This window comes from Rhinopithecus bieti, unplaced genomic scaffold, assembly GCF_001698545.2.
Source record: "Rhinopithecus bieti isolate Rb0 unplaced genomic scaffold, ASM169854v2 scaffold_13551, whole genome shotgun sequence".
NCBI classification, from domain to species: domain Eukaryota; kingdom Metazoa; phylum Chordata; class Mammalia; order Primates; family Cercopithecidae; genus Rhinopithecus; species Rhinopithecus bieti.
This window is the reverse complement of record NW_016807519.1, coordinates 327770-344972: the sequence shown is the minus strand read 5'-3', so window position 1 is coordinate 344972 and position 17203 is coordinate 327770. Positions and strand designations below refer to the sequence as shown.

The following is a 17203-nucleotide window of genomic DNA, read 5'->3' as shown; positions in this document are numbered from 1 at the left end:
AAAAAAAAAAAAAAAAAAAAAAAAAAGAATCAGCCGTGTGTGGTGGCGTGCTTGTAATCCTAGCTACTCAGAAGATGGGTTTTCACCATGTTGGCCAGGGTGGTCTTGAACTCCTGACCTCGTTATCGACCTGCCTCTGCCTCCCAAAGTGCTGGGATTACGGGCGTGAGCCACCATGCCCAATCATTTTTGTATTTTTAGTAGAGACAGACGGGGTTTCACCATGTTGGCCAGGCTGGTCTTGAACTCCTGACTTCGTGATCCACCCACCTCGACCTTCCAAGGTGCTGGGATTACAGGCATGAGCTACTGAGCCTGGCCGAGATTCTGTCTTAAAGAAAAAGAAAATAATATCTCCTAAGTCTTTTTTAATCAGATGTTTTCTATGTAACCTAAATGTACTTTATACTTGGTTGAAAATATTTAATTAGATTTCTAAGTAGCTATTTCATGACTTTATGGGATGTAGATCTAATTATGCCCAATTTTTATAGGTATCTTCTCTTAATGGATCTCCAAGATAGAAATGAAAAACTCTTTTATAAAGTGCTAACGTCTGACGTTGAGAAATTCATGCCTATTGTTTATACTCCCACTGTGGGTCTGGCTTGCCAACAATATAGTTTGGTGTTTCGGAAGCCAAGGTATGTCAACTTTTATTTTAAATGCAACTTGTATCTTTATTTATTTTTGTAAGTTTTTTTGCAGTAATTTAAAATTCGTTATTATTTTAAATTTGACAATAAAATTGCATATATATTTATGACGTACAGAGGATGTTTTGAAACACGTATACATTGTGAAATGGTAAAATCAAACTCATTAGCATATGTATTATTTCACATTCATACCATTCATTTGTGGTGAGTATGCTAAAATCTTAGCAGTTTTCACATATGTAGTAAATTATCCTTAGCAATAGTTACCGTGTGGTACAATAGATGTCTTGAACTCATTCCTCCTGTTTAACTGAAATTTTGTATCCTTTTCACCAGCATTTCCCTAATCCTGCAACCCTCTCCCCGCACCTTTCTCCTATCCTCTGGTAACCCATTCTTCTCTCTGCTGCTATGAGGTTGACTATTTTTAGGTTCCACATACAAGATCATGTGGTGTTTGTCTTTCTGTGTCTGGCTTATTTCACTTAAGAGAATATCCTAAAGGTTCGCCATATTGTTGCAATAACAGAATTTCTTTCTTCTTTAAAGCTGAGTGGTGTCCTAGTGTGTGTATGTACCACATTTTCTTTATTCATTCATCTGTTGATGGACTCTTACCTTGATCCCATATCTTGGCCATTGTGAATAATGCTGTAGTGAACATGGGAGTACAGATATCTCCTAGACATACTGATTTCATTTCCTTTGGATATGTACCCAGTAGTGTTATTACTAGATCATATGGTAGCTCTATTCTTAATTTTTTGAGGAGCTTCCATACTGTTTTCCATAATAGATTTACTAGTGTACATTCCCACTGAACAGTGAATAAGAGTTTCCTTTCCTCAGGTTCCTCGCCAATACTTATTGTTCATCTTTTTGATAATAGCCGTTCTAACAAGTGTGAGGTGATATCTCACTGTGCTTTTAATTTCAATTTCTCTGATAATTAGCGATGTTGAGCAACTTTTCATATACCTGTAGGTCATTTGTATATCCTCTTTTGAGAACTGTCTATTCTGGTATTTTGCTCATTTTAAAAACAGGTTACATGTTTTCTTGTTATTGAGTTATTTGAGTTCCTTATATATTTTGAATTAATACCTTATGAGATGTATGGTTCACACATATTCTCTCCTATTTCATAGGTTGTCTCTTCACTCTGTTGACTGACTGTAGTGCTTTTTAGTTTATTACAATTCCATTTGTCTGTTTTTGCTTTTGCCTTTGCCACTGGGGTCGTATCTAAAAACATCACTGCCCAGACCAGTATCATGAGGCTTTTCCCCTAAATTTTCTTGTGGTAGTTTTATAGTTTCAAGTCTTATGTTTTTCTTTACCTATTGAGTTGACTTAAAAAAAAAAATATGGTGTGAAGTAAGGGTCTAATTTCATTCTTCTGGCATTTGGAAAACCAGTTTTCCCATCACCATTTAATGAAGAGACTATTCTTTCTCCATTTCACTTTTGTAAAAAATCAGTTGACTGTAAATTCGTGGATTTATTTCTGGGCTCTCTATTCTGCTTCATTCTGGGCTCTCTATTCTCTTTCATTGGTCTGTATGTTTGTTTTCATACTGGTACCATGCCGTTGTGATTACCATAACTTACAGTATATTTTGAAACCAGGTAGTAAGATACCTCTAGGTTTGTTCTTTTTGCCTAAGATTGCTTTGGATATTTGGGGTCTTTCGTGGTTCATATGAATTTTTTGATTTTTTTTTATATTTCTGTGGAAAAAATGTCGTTGGAACTCTGATAGGGATTGTACTGAAACTGTAGATCTCTTTGGGTAGTATGGTCATTTTAACAATATTAGTTCTGCCAATCCATGAAACGGAATATCTTTCCATTTATTTGTGTTTTCTTAAATTTTTTTCATCATGTTTTGCAGTTTTCTGCATACAGATATTTCATGTCTTTGGTTAAATTTACTCCTAAGTATTTTGTTTTTTTGGTGGCTATCGTTATTATTATTATTGTCTTGAGACAGTCTTACTCTGTCTGGAGTGTAGTGACATGATCTTGGCTCACTGCAACCTTTGCCTCCTGGGTTCAGGTGATTCTCATGGCTCAGCCTCCTGAGCAGCTGGGATTACAGGTGCTCACCACCACATCCAACTACTTTTTGTATTTTTAATAAAGATAGGGTTTCACCATGTTGGCCAGGCTGGTCTCAAACTGTTGGCCTCAAGTGATCCACCCGCCTCAGCCTCCCAAAGTGCCGGGATTACAGGCATGAGCCACTACACCCAGCCCTGGTAGCTATTATTAATGGGATTGCTTTTTTGATATTTTTGGATAGTTTATAGTTAGTGTATTAGAAACATTGCTGACTTTTATATGTTGATTTTGTATCATGGAACTTTCCTGAATTTATTAGTTGTTACAGTTTTTTGTTGGAGTTTTTAGGGATTTCTACATTGTCTGCAAACGGAGACCATTTAACTTCTTCCTTTCTAATATGGATGCCTTTTTTTTTTTTTCCTTTGCTTGCCTAATTGCTCTGGCTAGGACTTCCAGTACCAAATTTTCTCTCTAGATTTAAGATTTGGCCAGGCGCAGTGACTCATACCTGTAATCCCAGCACTTTGGGAGGCTGAGGTGGGTGGATCACGAGGTCAAGAGGTCAAGACCATCCTGGCCAACATGGTGAAACTCCATCTCTACTAAAAATACAAAAATTAGCTGGGCATGGTGGCATGTGCCTGTAGTCCCAGCTACTTGGGAGGCTGAGGGAGGAGAATCGCTTGAACTTGAGAAGTGGGGTTGCAGTGAGTCGAGATTGCGCCACTGCACTCTAGCCTGGCAACAGAGCAAGACTATCTCAAAACAAAAAAAAAAAAATTAGGATAATAGAAAGTATTTCCAAATCAATTTGGGTTCCCTTTTACAGATAGTAAATGAATTTCTTTTTGTTTTGAAAGAAAGTGATTGGCTGGGCATGGTGACTCATACCTGTAATTCCAGAACTTTGGGAGGCTGAGGCAGGCAGATCACCTGAAGTCAGGAGTTCGAGACCAGCCTGGCCAACATGGTGAAACCCCATCTTTACTAAAAATACAAAAATTGCTGAGCGTGCTGGTGGTCACCTGTAATTCCAGATACTACGGAGTCTGAAGTAGGAGAATTGCTTGAATCCAGGAGGCAGAAGCTTCAGTGAGCTGAGATTGCTACTGCACTCCTGGATGACAGAGTGAGACTCTGTCTCAAAAAAAAAAAAAAAGTAATATCGATCATAATTAAGCTTGCTTTTGATTTGCTAATTACCCCTATTATATATATTTTACAGGTTAAAACAAAGATTCCAAATTTTCTGAAATGAGAATATTACTTTCTAAATTAAGTCAAAATTAAATGATCTTAAAGGAGCTCTTTTGTTCTTTCCCTTAAATGAAATAGTAGTCACCTTTGAGATGCCTAAAATATAGAACACAATTTTCTAGCACTGCTTATTCATTATATTAGTTTCAATACTTTTTGAAACAAGAAACATTTGAAATAAATAAATATGAATACTTTTAACAACAGCAACAACAAAAGTTCAAGTTGAATATGTTTTTGCTACTTTTGGCTTTGAATTTAAAGATAAAAAGAAATGTTTAAAGTATATACCACAAACACAAAAGCTATTGAAAGTACTGTCCTTAAAAGGAATATTTCAGAGGTATTATCTGAAAGCAATATTGAATGTGGATGTCATGTAGCTGTATTGATATAGTGGTAATATTTATCATACTGTGCTGCATTACCCTTTGTATAAAGAAAAGAGTTGGGCACATCATCCCTTTGTATAAAGAGAATAATTAGACAAGTATCTATAGATGATCTAAATGACATTGAATTTTTTCTATTGATACATATTAGGTATACATATTTTGGGGATATATGTGATAATTTAATACATTCATATAATTTGTGAAGATCAAATCAGTGTAATTGGGATATCTATCACCTTAAATATTTATCTTTTCCTTGTGCTGGAAAAATTCAGATAATCTTCTTCTAGCTGTTTTGAAATATACAATAGGTCGTATTTCTTCCATCGATCTGCATACTAAGCTACATTAATAGCACATATCCATGTTATGTTTATATAATAGTTACATTAACAGTGACTAAATTTTTTTTCATGGAAGAACAGGAGTTAGAATTTACTGTTAATTGTATTGCAAAGTAATTGTTTTCTGGATATATAAGCATATTATTTTAAATATACAAATGATTAGATATTCATATTGAAAAAATAATGAAACAACTATTCAGAAGGAAGAAACTTAAAAATGCCTAATGTCATCATACCAAAAAACCCTGACAGACACAATACATACTATTTTCCTTATAGATGAAGGAATCATACTGTATAAACTATTTCTTGCCTTACTATAGGCAAGAAACCTACAGTATTTTCCTTATAGATGAAGGGATCATACTATATAAACTATTTCTTGCCTTACTCTCTTCTCTGAGTAATGTATCAGAGAACATAAACATCTGTGTATGTCCAAAGATATATTTCTATGTAAAGAATCTTAATACGAGCATAATAAAAAGCTGTTTTAAATTCAAGGATGTTTATTGAAATTCTGTTTCTGTGAGATACTAAGTACTAACAATGATAAGAAATGCAGAAGAGCTTGAATCAAACAAAGTATTTGGGTTGAAGTCGATAGAAATCTCAATAGCAACAAGTTTTTTTTTTTTTTTTTTTTTTGGCTAAGCACAGGGGATTTTATTGATGGTGCATGACAAGGTGGGGCTCCCTCAGCTCCTCCCTTTTAGGGGATCTGCATGGAAACTGTGAGGAGGGGAGATTCTCAGTGTGGCGGGGTACTGAGTATGGCAGGGACTCCCCAGCAGTGAGGGCCGCTCTCTTCCCGTCGTGCTCTCACTGGGGCTGGTGGTCTGGGGGTCTTACTCCTTGGAAGCCATGTGGGCAGAGGTCCACCACCCTGTTGCTGCAGCCAAATTCACTGTTATACCAGGAAATGAGCTTGACAAAGTGGTCGTTGAGGGCAATGCCAACCCCCACATCGAAGGTGGAAGAGTGAATGTCACTGTTGAAGTTGGAGGAGACAACCTGGTGCTCAGTGTAGCCCAGGATGCCTTTGGGGGGCCCTCTGATGCCTGCTTCACCACCTGCTTGACGTCATCATATTTGGCAGGTTTTTCCGGATGGCAGGTCAGGTCCACCAATGACGTGTTGGCAGTGGGGACACGGAAGGTCATGCCAGTGAGCTTCCCATTTAGCTCAGGGATGACCTTGCCCACAGCCTTGGCAGCACCATTAGAGGTAGGGATGATATTCTGGAGGGCCCTGTGGCTGTCATGCCACAGTTTCCCATAGGAGTCATCCAAAGTCTTCTGGGTGGCAGCGATGGTGTGGACTGTGGTCATGAGTCCTTCCACGATACCAAAGTTGTCATGGATGCCCTTGGCCAGGGGCAATAAGCAGTTGGTGGTGCAGGAGGCATTGCTGACGATCTTGATCTATTGTCATATTTCTCATGGTTCACACCCATCATGAACACGGGGGCATCAGCAGAGGGTGCAGAGATGATGACCGTTTTGGCTCCTCCCTGCAAGTGAGCCCCAGCTTCTTCATGGTGGCGAAGACGCAGGTGGACTCCATGATGTATTCACTGCCAGTATCACCCCATTTGATTTTGGAGGGATCTTCCTCCTGGAAGATAGTGATGGGATTTCCGTTGATGACAAGCTTCCCGTTCTCAGCTTTGACAGTGCCATGGAATTTGCCATGGGTGGAATTATACTGGAACATGTAGACGGTGTTGTTGAGGTCAATGAAGGGGTCATTGATGGCGACAATATCGACTTTACCAGAGTTTAAAGCAGCCCTAGTGACCAGGCACCCAATATGACCAAATCCGTTGACTCCAGTCTTCACCTTCACCATGGTGTCTCAGGGATGCAGCTGGCAGTGCACGAGAAGATGCAGCTGTCTGTCGAATGGGAGGAGCAGAGAGCCGCAGCAAGTATTTTTTGAGAACTTTTACTATATTAGATGGTTTTCTCAGGCTTAGGATACTTTGGTGTGCATATATTCCAAAAGAAGAAGAGACAAACATATAAAATAAATAAATAGTCTAGAATGTTTGAAGGTGATAAGTGTTATGGAGAAAGAGAACAGGAAAAGGGGGATCAGGAGTGTCAGTTGCTTTGCAGGAGGCAGTTGTAATTTTACATAGAGTGGACAGTGTAGGTCTCATTGGAAGATGATGTTGGAGGAGTTAGGGAGGAAGTCACAAAGATAGGAGTAGAAACATGCCAGATGGAAGGAACAGCCAATGCCAAGGCCCTCAGTGGGAATATGCCTGGAGACCAGGAGCAGCATGGAGACCACTGTGTCTGAAGTGAAGTGAGAGAGAGGGAGAGTAGGAGATGAGTTTACAGAGGTAGGTCAATGAGCGGGTATAGGTCTTAGGGCTTCCTGTAGGCTCTTTGGAAGAACATTGGCTTTTACTGTTAGCTAAATGAAAAGCCGTAAATGGTCTTACGCAGTTACATGACATGATCTAATATTTTTAAAAAGAACATTCTGGTTGCTGTGTTGAGAATAGACTAAAGCAAAAGAAGAATCAGGGACCCTTGTTAGGAGACTATTCCAGTAAACCCAGTGAGAGATGATAGTGGCTCAGATTAGGAGGGTAATAATGGAATTAGGGGTAAGTTTTAAAATCCAAATTCTGGATAAAAATATAGACAGTCACAGGGACTTTCTACTGGACTGAAAGCTTCCTAGAGTAGTGATTGAAAGTATGGGTTCTGGAGTAGGTAGCCTATTTTCACTTACTGGTTTTGCCTCTTGTTGTAGTCTGGTATAAGGTATTTAACTTTTCCGTGCTTCAGTTTCCTCATTTGTAAATTGGGAGTAATACTATAGTCTGCCACATCTTATCCATACTTTTAAATTCCAAAACTTTGAAAATCAAGACAGTAAAAAAATCTCATTTGGGACAAAACCTGATCTTACCTGAAATCATTGGCAGCAGTACCAAAGACTATGTATAGTCTTATAAGTCTAAGTCCAGCAGTAAACTGGATTTATAAGACTATAATAGTCTATCTCATTTACTATCATTTGTTTTTCTGTAGAAATACTAATGTATTTGATTATGGGGGCTTTCTTAGAAATAAATATGTTTACATATATATAAACTTGTATAAGTACATTTTTTAATGTATGTATATATGTATATATATAGAGAGAGATGGGTGACTGGGGAAGGGGAGAGGAAGAAATGGGGAAGAGGGTAGAGGTAGGAAAGCATTTGTGGCAAAATGCGTATAAATGTTGAATCTAGGTGGAAGTATTTATTGTATTATTCTTTCAAATTTTCTGTAATATTTGAAATTTAAGTAAGGAATGCTTTACTACCAGAGAAAGCAAAGTTTCTAAGTCCATTTCTGTATGACCTCTTCATGACAGTTTTCTGTCATATTGCAATTTAGTACGTATATTTTATTGAATGTTTGATGATTTTGAAGTTTTCCAGTAAAATAATCATGGCTTCTCCTGTAATTATAAAAAAAATCCTATTTGAAATTGTGTTATGTGGCATAAATTTAAGTGTTGTATTTAATTAGAAAGGGAATTGTGGATGTGTGAATGCTGTGAATGATGGATCTTCCATTAGCATATAGATGAATTTTATTTTTAAGCCAAAATGGAAAAATGTCTAGTAAACCTTATCTACTACAACAGCAGGTATTTTAAGACATTCAGAAAGTGAAGAGGAGAATTATACCCCTAATTCTATTAATACTTACTGTGTATGGTTTTGGTGGTGGCACTTAGGAACATAGTGAAAATTAAGGGTTAATAGTACTTCAAGTACTGAGCTTAACATAATTAAAAACATATATCTTTTGATCACACTTTTAAGTATATGTCTTAATGCTGTGATACTTTTCTGTAGATAGATTTTTTTTATTTTGAATATGGCATTAAAATCTGGGTAGGTATCCAAAATAAATTCTTGTATGACTAACACTATTTCTATTTTTTTTCTAAATGACTGCTGGGATATTCATTTATTGGTTTTGTGGGGAATTTATTTTCTTTTTGGCATAGATACTTTGTGTGGGTTTTCAGATGTCATAGATAATCATTTTAAGAATATTTTGGGCTTGCTTGGATTGTCTTGTTCCCATGTGCCCAAATCATTTTAATTCTTGCAGAATTTCCAGTATTTGGTAGTGCAGTCTGCTTATGTCAGTGTGCCTAATTGTGGTTAGTTTGTACATGGAGGTGTGATTTTTGGAAGCTAGAGACAATTTTTTTTTTAATTTTTGCAGACTGCTGAGCTTCCTATGTTACTTAAGTTACCTGTATGTTGTGAAACTTTTTTTTTAAAGAAAAGTTTTGTGCAAATTGATAATGCAGCTATATGTAATGGATAGGTAAAGCAGATTCATATAATTTCTTTGGAAATATTTCTACCTACTGTATTTTTACACTGCATTTTCTAAGATTTATCTCCCTCTCTTTTGAGTTCTGATTAGCTACATATTATTATACCATGCATTTGGCAATTATTCATGTTCCTACTTTTGCTATTTCTAATGTTCTATCAAAATATGCTTGATCTCTTTTTTTGGTATTTTACCATTCATTTTGTCTCAACTAGATTGTAAGATTCTAGAGAAAAGGGATCATATTTTGTAAATTATTCTTGTATTTCTCATGCTATTTAGATTTAATGCCTGGTTGGTGTTCAATTAATATGTGTTGTTTGCTATCTCAGAGAAATTGTAACGTAGAATTACTTTATTCATTCACTTACACAGAAAAAAATGTAAAGTATTCATATATTCTTTATTTCTCCTACTGTTTAAGCATATTATTCTGACAGGCAAATTCTCATAAATAATAGATATTAAAGAAATTGGACACACTCTAAGGAATCAGACTGTGAGGACATGAAATATTATTATTATTGTTTTACTTTTGAGAAGGAGTCTTACTCTGTCACCCAGGCTGGAGTGAAGTGGCATAGTCTCAGCTCACTGCAACCTCTGTTTCCTGGATTCAAGTGATTCTCCTGCTTCAGCCTCCCAAGTATAGGATTACAGGCATGCACCACCATGCCCAGCTATTTTTTTGTATTTTTTTTTTTTTTTTTTTGCAGAGACAGAGTTTCACCATGTTGGCCAGGCTGGTCTCAAACTTCTGGGCTCAAGAGATCCACCCGTCTCGGCCTTCCAAAGTGCTGGGATTACCACCATACCTGGCCTCATTCACTCATCCGTATACAGGGCACCACTGATTTGATTTTGGCAAACAGAATGGGCTAAAACAACAGTTTGCTGGGGATAGTCTTTAAAAAAGCATTTTCCAGAGTTTGATTAGATCAGGACTTTTGGTTCACCAAAAAGTTATGATGAAAAAAGTATTCAGTGCTCGAATTAATTGGAGAAAAATGGAATTAAATGAAATCAAACAGGATTCTTTACAGCAAAGTTTCTCAGACTAATAACCTATTTTGTGAGTTTTTTGGATGGTGATAATTAGATTTAATAAAGTAGTATATATAGCCTAATTATTGGCACAAAGTAGATATTCTCAAATGGTGGTTATTGTTGCTGGTATTATTTTAACTCTCAGGTTTCTTGATGATCAAATAGATTGTGGTATCATGTACCAAATTTCAGAATATTGGAATATTTGAGAGAGATAGAAAGTTCATTTGGGGAGCCAGATGTAGTGGTGCATGCCTGTAATCCCAATACTTTGAGGGGCCAAGGTAGACGGATCAGTTTAGTTTAAGAGTTCAAGACCAGCCTGGACAACATGGTGAAACCCCGTATTTTTTGATGTGGTGGTGCGTGCTATAGTCCAGCTACTCAGGAGGCTGAGGTGGGAGGATTGCTTGGGCCTGGGATGTTGAGGCTGCAGTGAGCTGTGATTACACCACTGCACTCTTTCTAGCCTGTGGGGTAGAATGAGATCCTGTGAAAAGAAAGAGAGAGAGAGAGAGAGGGCAGGAGGGAGGGAGGGGAGGGGAGGGGAGAGTTGAGTTTATTTTTGGGACATGCTAAATTTTAAATGTCTTTTGGACTTCCAAGTAGAAGGGTCTAATAGTCAATTAAATATATGGACCTGGAACTTAGTAGATGATGTACTTAAAACATCCTAACATTTTAACTTGCATATTATATATGCTGCGCGAATGGTATCTGTTTCGAGTTTGGCAATGTCACAGATGATCAACAAGACTAATTGTTAAAAAGATTTAGTCAATAAGATGTTCTATTATGCTGCTATATGACTTCATAGAAGATTCTTTGAAAAATGCATAAAAGGAAATATTAAAATCAGCCAAAACAAAATATTAAAATATTTTTTCTACATTTAATAATACATTTTTATACTTTTTTCCTTTAGAATCCCAAAAGGACTTGAAGTAGAGTATTCATTATTTAAATTGTGGGGACTAAGCTTACATATTATTACTTAATATGTAATTTCATGTGAGGAAGTATGTCTAGTATGCCATCATGACCATGATTAGAAATGGAGATATATACAAATATGAGAGTCTAAATAATGTTTACTTACATGGAAACATATAGTTTCTGCAGATGTATAGCCAATAGTGTTGTCTCATATGATGAGGGTGTCAGTTTTAATTGATATTTGATTTGTGAAATAGCAGCAAGAAAAGAAGCTTAAAAAGAATAAATGTAGAAAGAAACCTTCCCAAATCTAATATTCCTTTAACCAAAAAATGTTCTCATTTTATAGTACAGATTATAAGTATGCTATCAAAGGAGGGATTAATGGAATGAAACTTTCATATTGTTCTTGCTTTATAAATTTTCTCTAGTTTTAAATCTACCTGGCTTTTTTCGTATATCTATTGTAATATACTATATAGTATGGTAATTTTCCTTGATTAAGCTATAAGTACTTCAATAACTCATTGATTGTAAAATGAGCCTAAGTTTTTTATGGAAAAGACACATGGTTTCACAGCCAGTTTTAATAACTGCAAATTAAAATTCTAATGTTTGAAATAAGACTGTGGCGCTGTCTTAGTCAATTTGGGCTGCTATAATACACCACCATAAACTGGGTACTTTAACAGTGACAGAAATGCATTTCTCACAGTTCTGGGGAGGCTGGGAAGTCTGAAAGCAGGGTGTCAGCATGGTTGTGTTCCAGTAAGGACCCTCTTCTGGGTAGCAGACTGCCAGCTTCCTGTCGTTTCCTCACGTTGCGGAAAGCAGAGAACTCTCTGGAGTCCCTTTTATAAAGGGCACTAATTTGATATGACCTAAATCACTTCCCAAAGGCCCCATCTCCTAATACCATCATATTGGAGAGTCAGGATTTCAAAATACATTAATTTTGGGGGACACATTCAGTCTGTTGCAGGAACTTTCAATGGTTTAATGCTATTCTACTTGTTATTTGACAATTATAATGTAAACTGTCAGGTGATTCAGTACCCAGAGGTTAGTAGACGTGCCTTGCTGTCCTAGGTCCTCATACTCTGAGATATGTGGAGCTAGCCTTTTTTTATGGACCAGAACGGGAGTTTCTGGGAAGAGATGAGAGGTGGTCCTAAACCTTTAGGTAGTTTGGGATACTAAAGCTGCCCAGGTGAACCAGAACTATTCTTAATTGGTTTGCCTTTTTAAAATTAAACTACTTTAGAATCTTTAGAAATATCTAGGAAACTTTTGAGAACCAGGAAATATTTTTGGCTTATAGTTCTGGTTTAGTATGTGACTTTTATTTTTTACTGTGTTATAATTGTTTGCATTTCTAGAAGTTCTCTTAAACATCAAATAGTTGATGTTTAAGAGGGCAGCTAGCTTTTAATGCTTCCAGAAAAGTGACCATTTTAATGTTAAATATTAATAACATTTTCACTATTTATCTATGGTAATAAGCCTTTGATTTTGATTTATACTTATTCTGTAATATTATTTTGTCCATTTATCTCATTTCCCTTGAAACTGGCTTAACCCTACTTTAAGGTATGAGAAAAAGAAATACTTGGTGTAATTTTTTTCAAAGATGTGAAACAAGTCAGATGGAATGTCTAGACTAGTTCAAGTCTTAACTGTTACCTCAGTTGATTTTGTGGTTAAAGATAATTATTTATTAAAAGTTGATTTTTATTTATTATAGAGATATAGATGATTTCTTAAATTATGAATTTAAACTACTTATTTTTTCCAAGCAGAATAAAAGTTATTTTTATGAAAATGTATATATGACTTGTGCTAAATAGGAGTGAGGTAGAGTATCCTATATCTTAAGTACTGGAAATTCAGTGAGTGCCCAGTAGTAGTTTAAAATACAAAACTATCTTCTTTCCTAAGCATTGCCTTAATGAGAAGAAATTTGGAGAATGGAAAAAATGTAGACATGTTTCAAACGTCAGTTCTTTACATCAAGTTCTAAGAGTTGTCTAAATTTGTGCATAGACATATAAATCTTTTTAGCAATGCAATGAAACTTATCTTTTACTGTAAAATGCCATTAAAAATATAAAGTAACAGTTCATCGGGTCTCCATATTCATCTAGAGATTTTACATGTGGAAAACTTGAATGGAAATTTAGTTTAGGATCCAAAAATAACTTTTCAACAATCTGTGTGGTACATTCAGGTGTTCTGACTTAAGTTTACACATAGCATATGGAGAATTAAGAAAAATTGCCAAATTTTATCTCAGGTGATATTTATGCAGGTCTATTAATTTGAGTGTTATTCCCTCATCTTTTAGAAGGGTATTTATTTTTAAGGAAGATTATAAATCTCATACCTCTTTACCCAAAATAAATAATTTTTTAAAAGGAGGCATAGTCCTTATATCACTTTGCATCCCCTACCCAAATCACTTCTGGAATAGTGTATTTAGTTTTGCATACCATGGTTTTGAAGTGTCATTGATATCCAGAGAAAGTGACAATAGCAGTGACAGTTATTGAAAACTTGTCATGTGAGAAACAGTTGGTGGAAATAGGAATGTTTAGCCTAAAAAGAAAGGCTTGAAAGTTAAGCCGTCAATTATTTGAAAGATTTTTATATATAAGAAAGTATATGCTTGCATGGCATAGCCTCAGAATGTAGAACTTAAATTACTAGATGAGATGTAAAGCCACATTACTAGATGAGATGTAGACCCACAACCATGTCATTTTTGACAAAGTCAGTGATAACAAACAATGGAGAAAGAACTCCCTATTCAATAATGGTGCTACAGTAACTGGCTACCAATATGTAGAATATTGAAACAGAACCCATTCCTTTCACAATTAACTCAAGATAGATTAAAGACTTAAATGTAAAACCTAAAACTATAAAAACCTAGAAGAAACCTTAAGAAATACCATTCTGGACCAAGCGAGGTAGGTCACGCTTGTAATCCCAGTACTTTGGGAGGCCGAGGCGGGTGGATCACAAGTTCAAGAGATAGAGATCATCCTGACCAATGTGGTGAAACCCTGAATCTACAAAAATACACAAAATTAGCCAGTGTGGTGGCGGGCGCCTGTAGTCCCAACTACTTGGGAGGCTGAGGCAGGAGAATCACTTGAACCCAGGAGGCAGAGCTTGCAGTAAGCCAAGATTGCGCTGCTGCACTCCAGCCTGGTGACAAAGAGCGAGACTCCGTCTCAAAAAAAAAAAAAAAAAAAAAGAAAAAAGAAAAAAAAGAAATACCATTCTGGACATTGGCCTTGGCAAATAATTTATGACTAAGTCCCCAAAAGCAATTGCAACCAAAACAAAGAAAGGACCCTTATTAAAGCTTCTGCACAGCAAAAGAAATTATTGCAAGAATAAACAGACAACCTACCAAATGGGAAAAAAATATTCACAAACTATGCATCTGGCAAAGCTCTAATATCCAGAATCTATTAATGTAAGGATCTTAAATTTACAAGCAAAAAACAAACAATTCCATTAAAAAGTGGGCAAAAAACATAACACTTCTCAAAAGAAGACATGAAAAAATGTTCAGCATCAGTGAGAAGTGCAAATCAAAACCACAATGAGATACCATCTCATACCAGTCACAATGACTATTATTAAAAAATTTTTAAAAATCAGATGTTGGTGAGATTACAAAGAAAAGAAATGCTTATACACTGCTGGTGGGAATGTAAATTATTTTAGTCACTGTAGAAAGCAGTTTGGAGATTTCTCAAATAACTTAAAACTGAACTACCATTCAACCCAGCAATTCCATTATTAGGTATATACTCAAAGGAAAATAAACCATTCGACCAAAAAGACACATGCACTTGTATGTTCATTGCAGCATTATTCACAATAGCAAAGACATGGAATCAACCTAGATGCCCACCATCTGTGGATTGGATAAAGAAAATGTGGTCATATACACATGGAATACTACACAGCCATAAAAAGAATGAAATCATGTACTTTGCAGCAACATGGATGCAGCAAATTGTCAATTTTAACTCAATACTATATGTTTTATTGTATATTTTGTAATAATATTTTATTTTTTATGGTAAAATTTATAAAATACTTGATAGAAGGATTCCAAATTAAATATTATCTGCTTAAAATATATCCTTAAACTTATCAAATTTTATTTTTTTCTAAGCAAAGAAGTTTCTCATTTAACAGTATAAACCCTGATCTTAATATGATTGGTGGCTGAATTAATGGCATTCATAATAATTTGGGGAGTATCATATTTTACATATTTTACAAAAATAGTGCTGCCTTGTTAAATAAAACATTTTCACTATGAAATGAGGTAATTTATTTTGAAAGCTGAAAATGTGCAAGTATATTATTTCCCTCTTTAAATACGATCATTTTTATTGTAAATGTGCCAAATAAATGCCATCTGCCTGATGAAATCAGTGTTACCCAGGATTCTTTCCAGTGCTTTTTACTATGGAAAGTACTTTGGAGTTTATCAGAACAATCGTCTATTTATACTTAATTAATTGGGTGCTTCTACTAGTTTTAAAGTGAATAAATGAAGAAGAAGTTATATAAAATTATTTTGTGTACATTTTGAGTCCACTTTTATTTGGAAACAATAGTTGAGCTGTGATATGTAGAAACTGAGTCAGTAACATTTGCTATTTTTTGATTTCTAAAATCTGCTCATTTTATAATGGAAAACAATCTTTCTAAGGAAAGTATCACCAGGTAGTAAATGCCAGAGTTGGCACTTGAACTTGTTTTCTTTCTCCTAATCCTCTGCATTAGTAAGAGTCCCCCAGAGAAACAAAACCAATAGTATATATGTGTGTGTGTATGTATGTATGTATATGTGTGTATATGTATGTGTGTATACATTTTAAGGAATTGTTCCATGAGATTGTGGAGGCTGGCAAGTCTAAAATCTGCAGTTTGAGTCTGAAGACAGTCTGCTAGTAGAATTTCTTCTTCTTCAGGGGAGGTCAGTCTTTTCTAATAAGGTTTCAGCTGATTGGATGAGGCCCATACACATTGTGGAGGGTAATCTGTTTTATTCAGAATCTACTGATTTAAATATTAGTATCATCTAAAAACTACCTTCATGGAAGCATTTAGAATGTTTGATCAAACATCTGGGTACTATGCCTAGCTAGGGTGACACATGAAAATAGCCAATACATATTCCTAGACCACTCTCGGGTCTTCTTATCTTAGATTGATTATGTTTTCCAACTCGACTGTGAGTTGTTCAGAGAAGCTGCACTCTATCATGTAGCTTCCTGGACCTTTCCCTGTTAGTATGTGTTCTGAATTTCAAAAGGTAAAATGATATATTATGCTTGTTAATTAAGATTATTTTCTCAAATACGGGAATGTTTACATGTGAAGAGTTTCATATATTGCTTTTCAGAGGAGCTTAATTCTAGCAGATGTTTCTTAGGAATATTGCTCTACTATGGTTTCATTTTTAAAAGTTCCTAATACTGACTAGATAATTGTAGTAATTTAACATTTAAACCTAATTTTAGAAATTGTCAGATCATGTTATTGACCATTCAGTTCTTCCAGAAGGTTCTTGCTTTGTTTTCTTCCCAACTCTGCCATCTTTTATAGTCTTTTAAATTATTGACTATGTTTATTATTTCCTTTCTCCTTCCTTTCATTACCAGAAATTTATTGAGTGTCCACTGCATGCCAGGCACTTTACTAAGCATTGAGAATAGGTAAATAAAGACTTAATTTCTGCATGTGTGGAATTTACAGGTAATATTCAAGTGAATAAAGAAATACATGAGTACTGTTTGTGTTATGAAGGAAATGAACAGAGGACAGTGATAAACAGTAACAGAGGATTTCCTTTCACAGTGTAGTTAGGGATGTACCTCTGAGGAGGTAATATTTAGGCTGCCAGTTGAAGGATAAGGAAGCAGCTTGTGAAAATCAGGAAAAGAAAGAAAGAAAGGGGGAGCAGAGACGGGGGGGAGAGAGAGAGAGAAAGAGAGAGAGAGAAGGAAAGAAAGAAAGAAAAGGAAGGAAGGAAGGAAGGAAGGAAGGAAGGAAGGAAGGAAGGAAAGAAAAGAAAAGAAAAGAAAAGAAAA

General features: G+C 35.6%; 1 protein-coding gene and 1 pseudogene across 1 annotated transcript in view; one reads left to right on the top strand and one right to left on the bottom strand.

The window, feature by feature from the left end:
* The window catches only part of ME1 (malic enzyme 1), a 244814-nt gene that overhangs the window by 43283 nt on the left and 184328 nt on the right, over positions 1–17203 (top strand). Inside the window, 1 exon segment of the mRNA XM_017882627.1 lies at positions 495–644. Coding sequence (XP_017738116.1) covers positions 495–644 — 150 coding nt within the window.
* Positions 5574–6576, bottom strand: LOC108536120 (glyceraldehyde-3-phosphate dehydrogenase pseudogene; annotated as a pseudogene).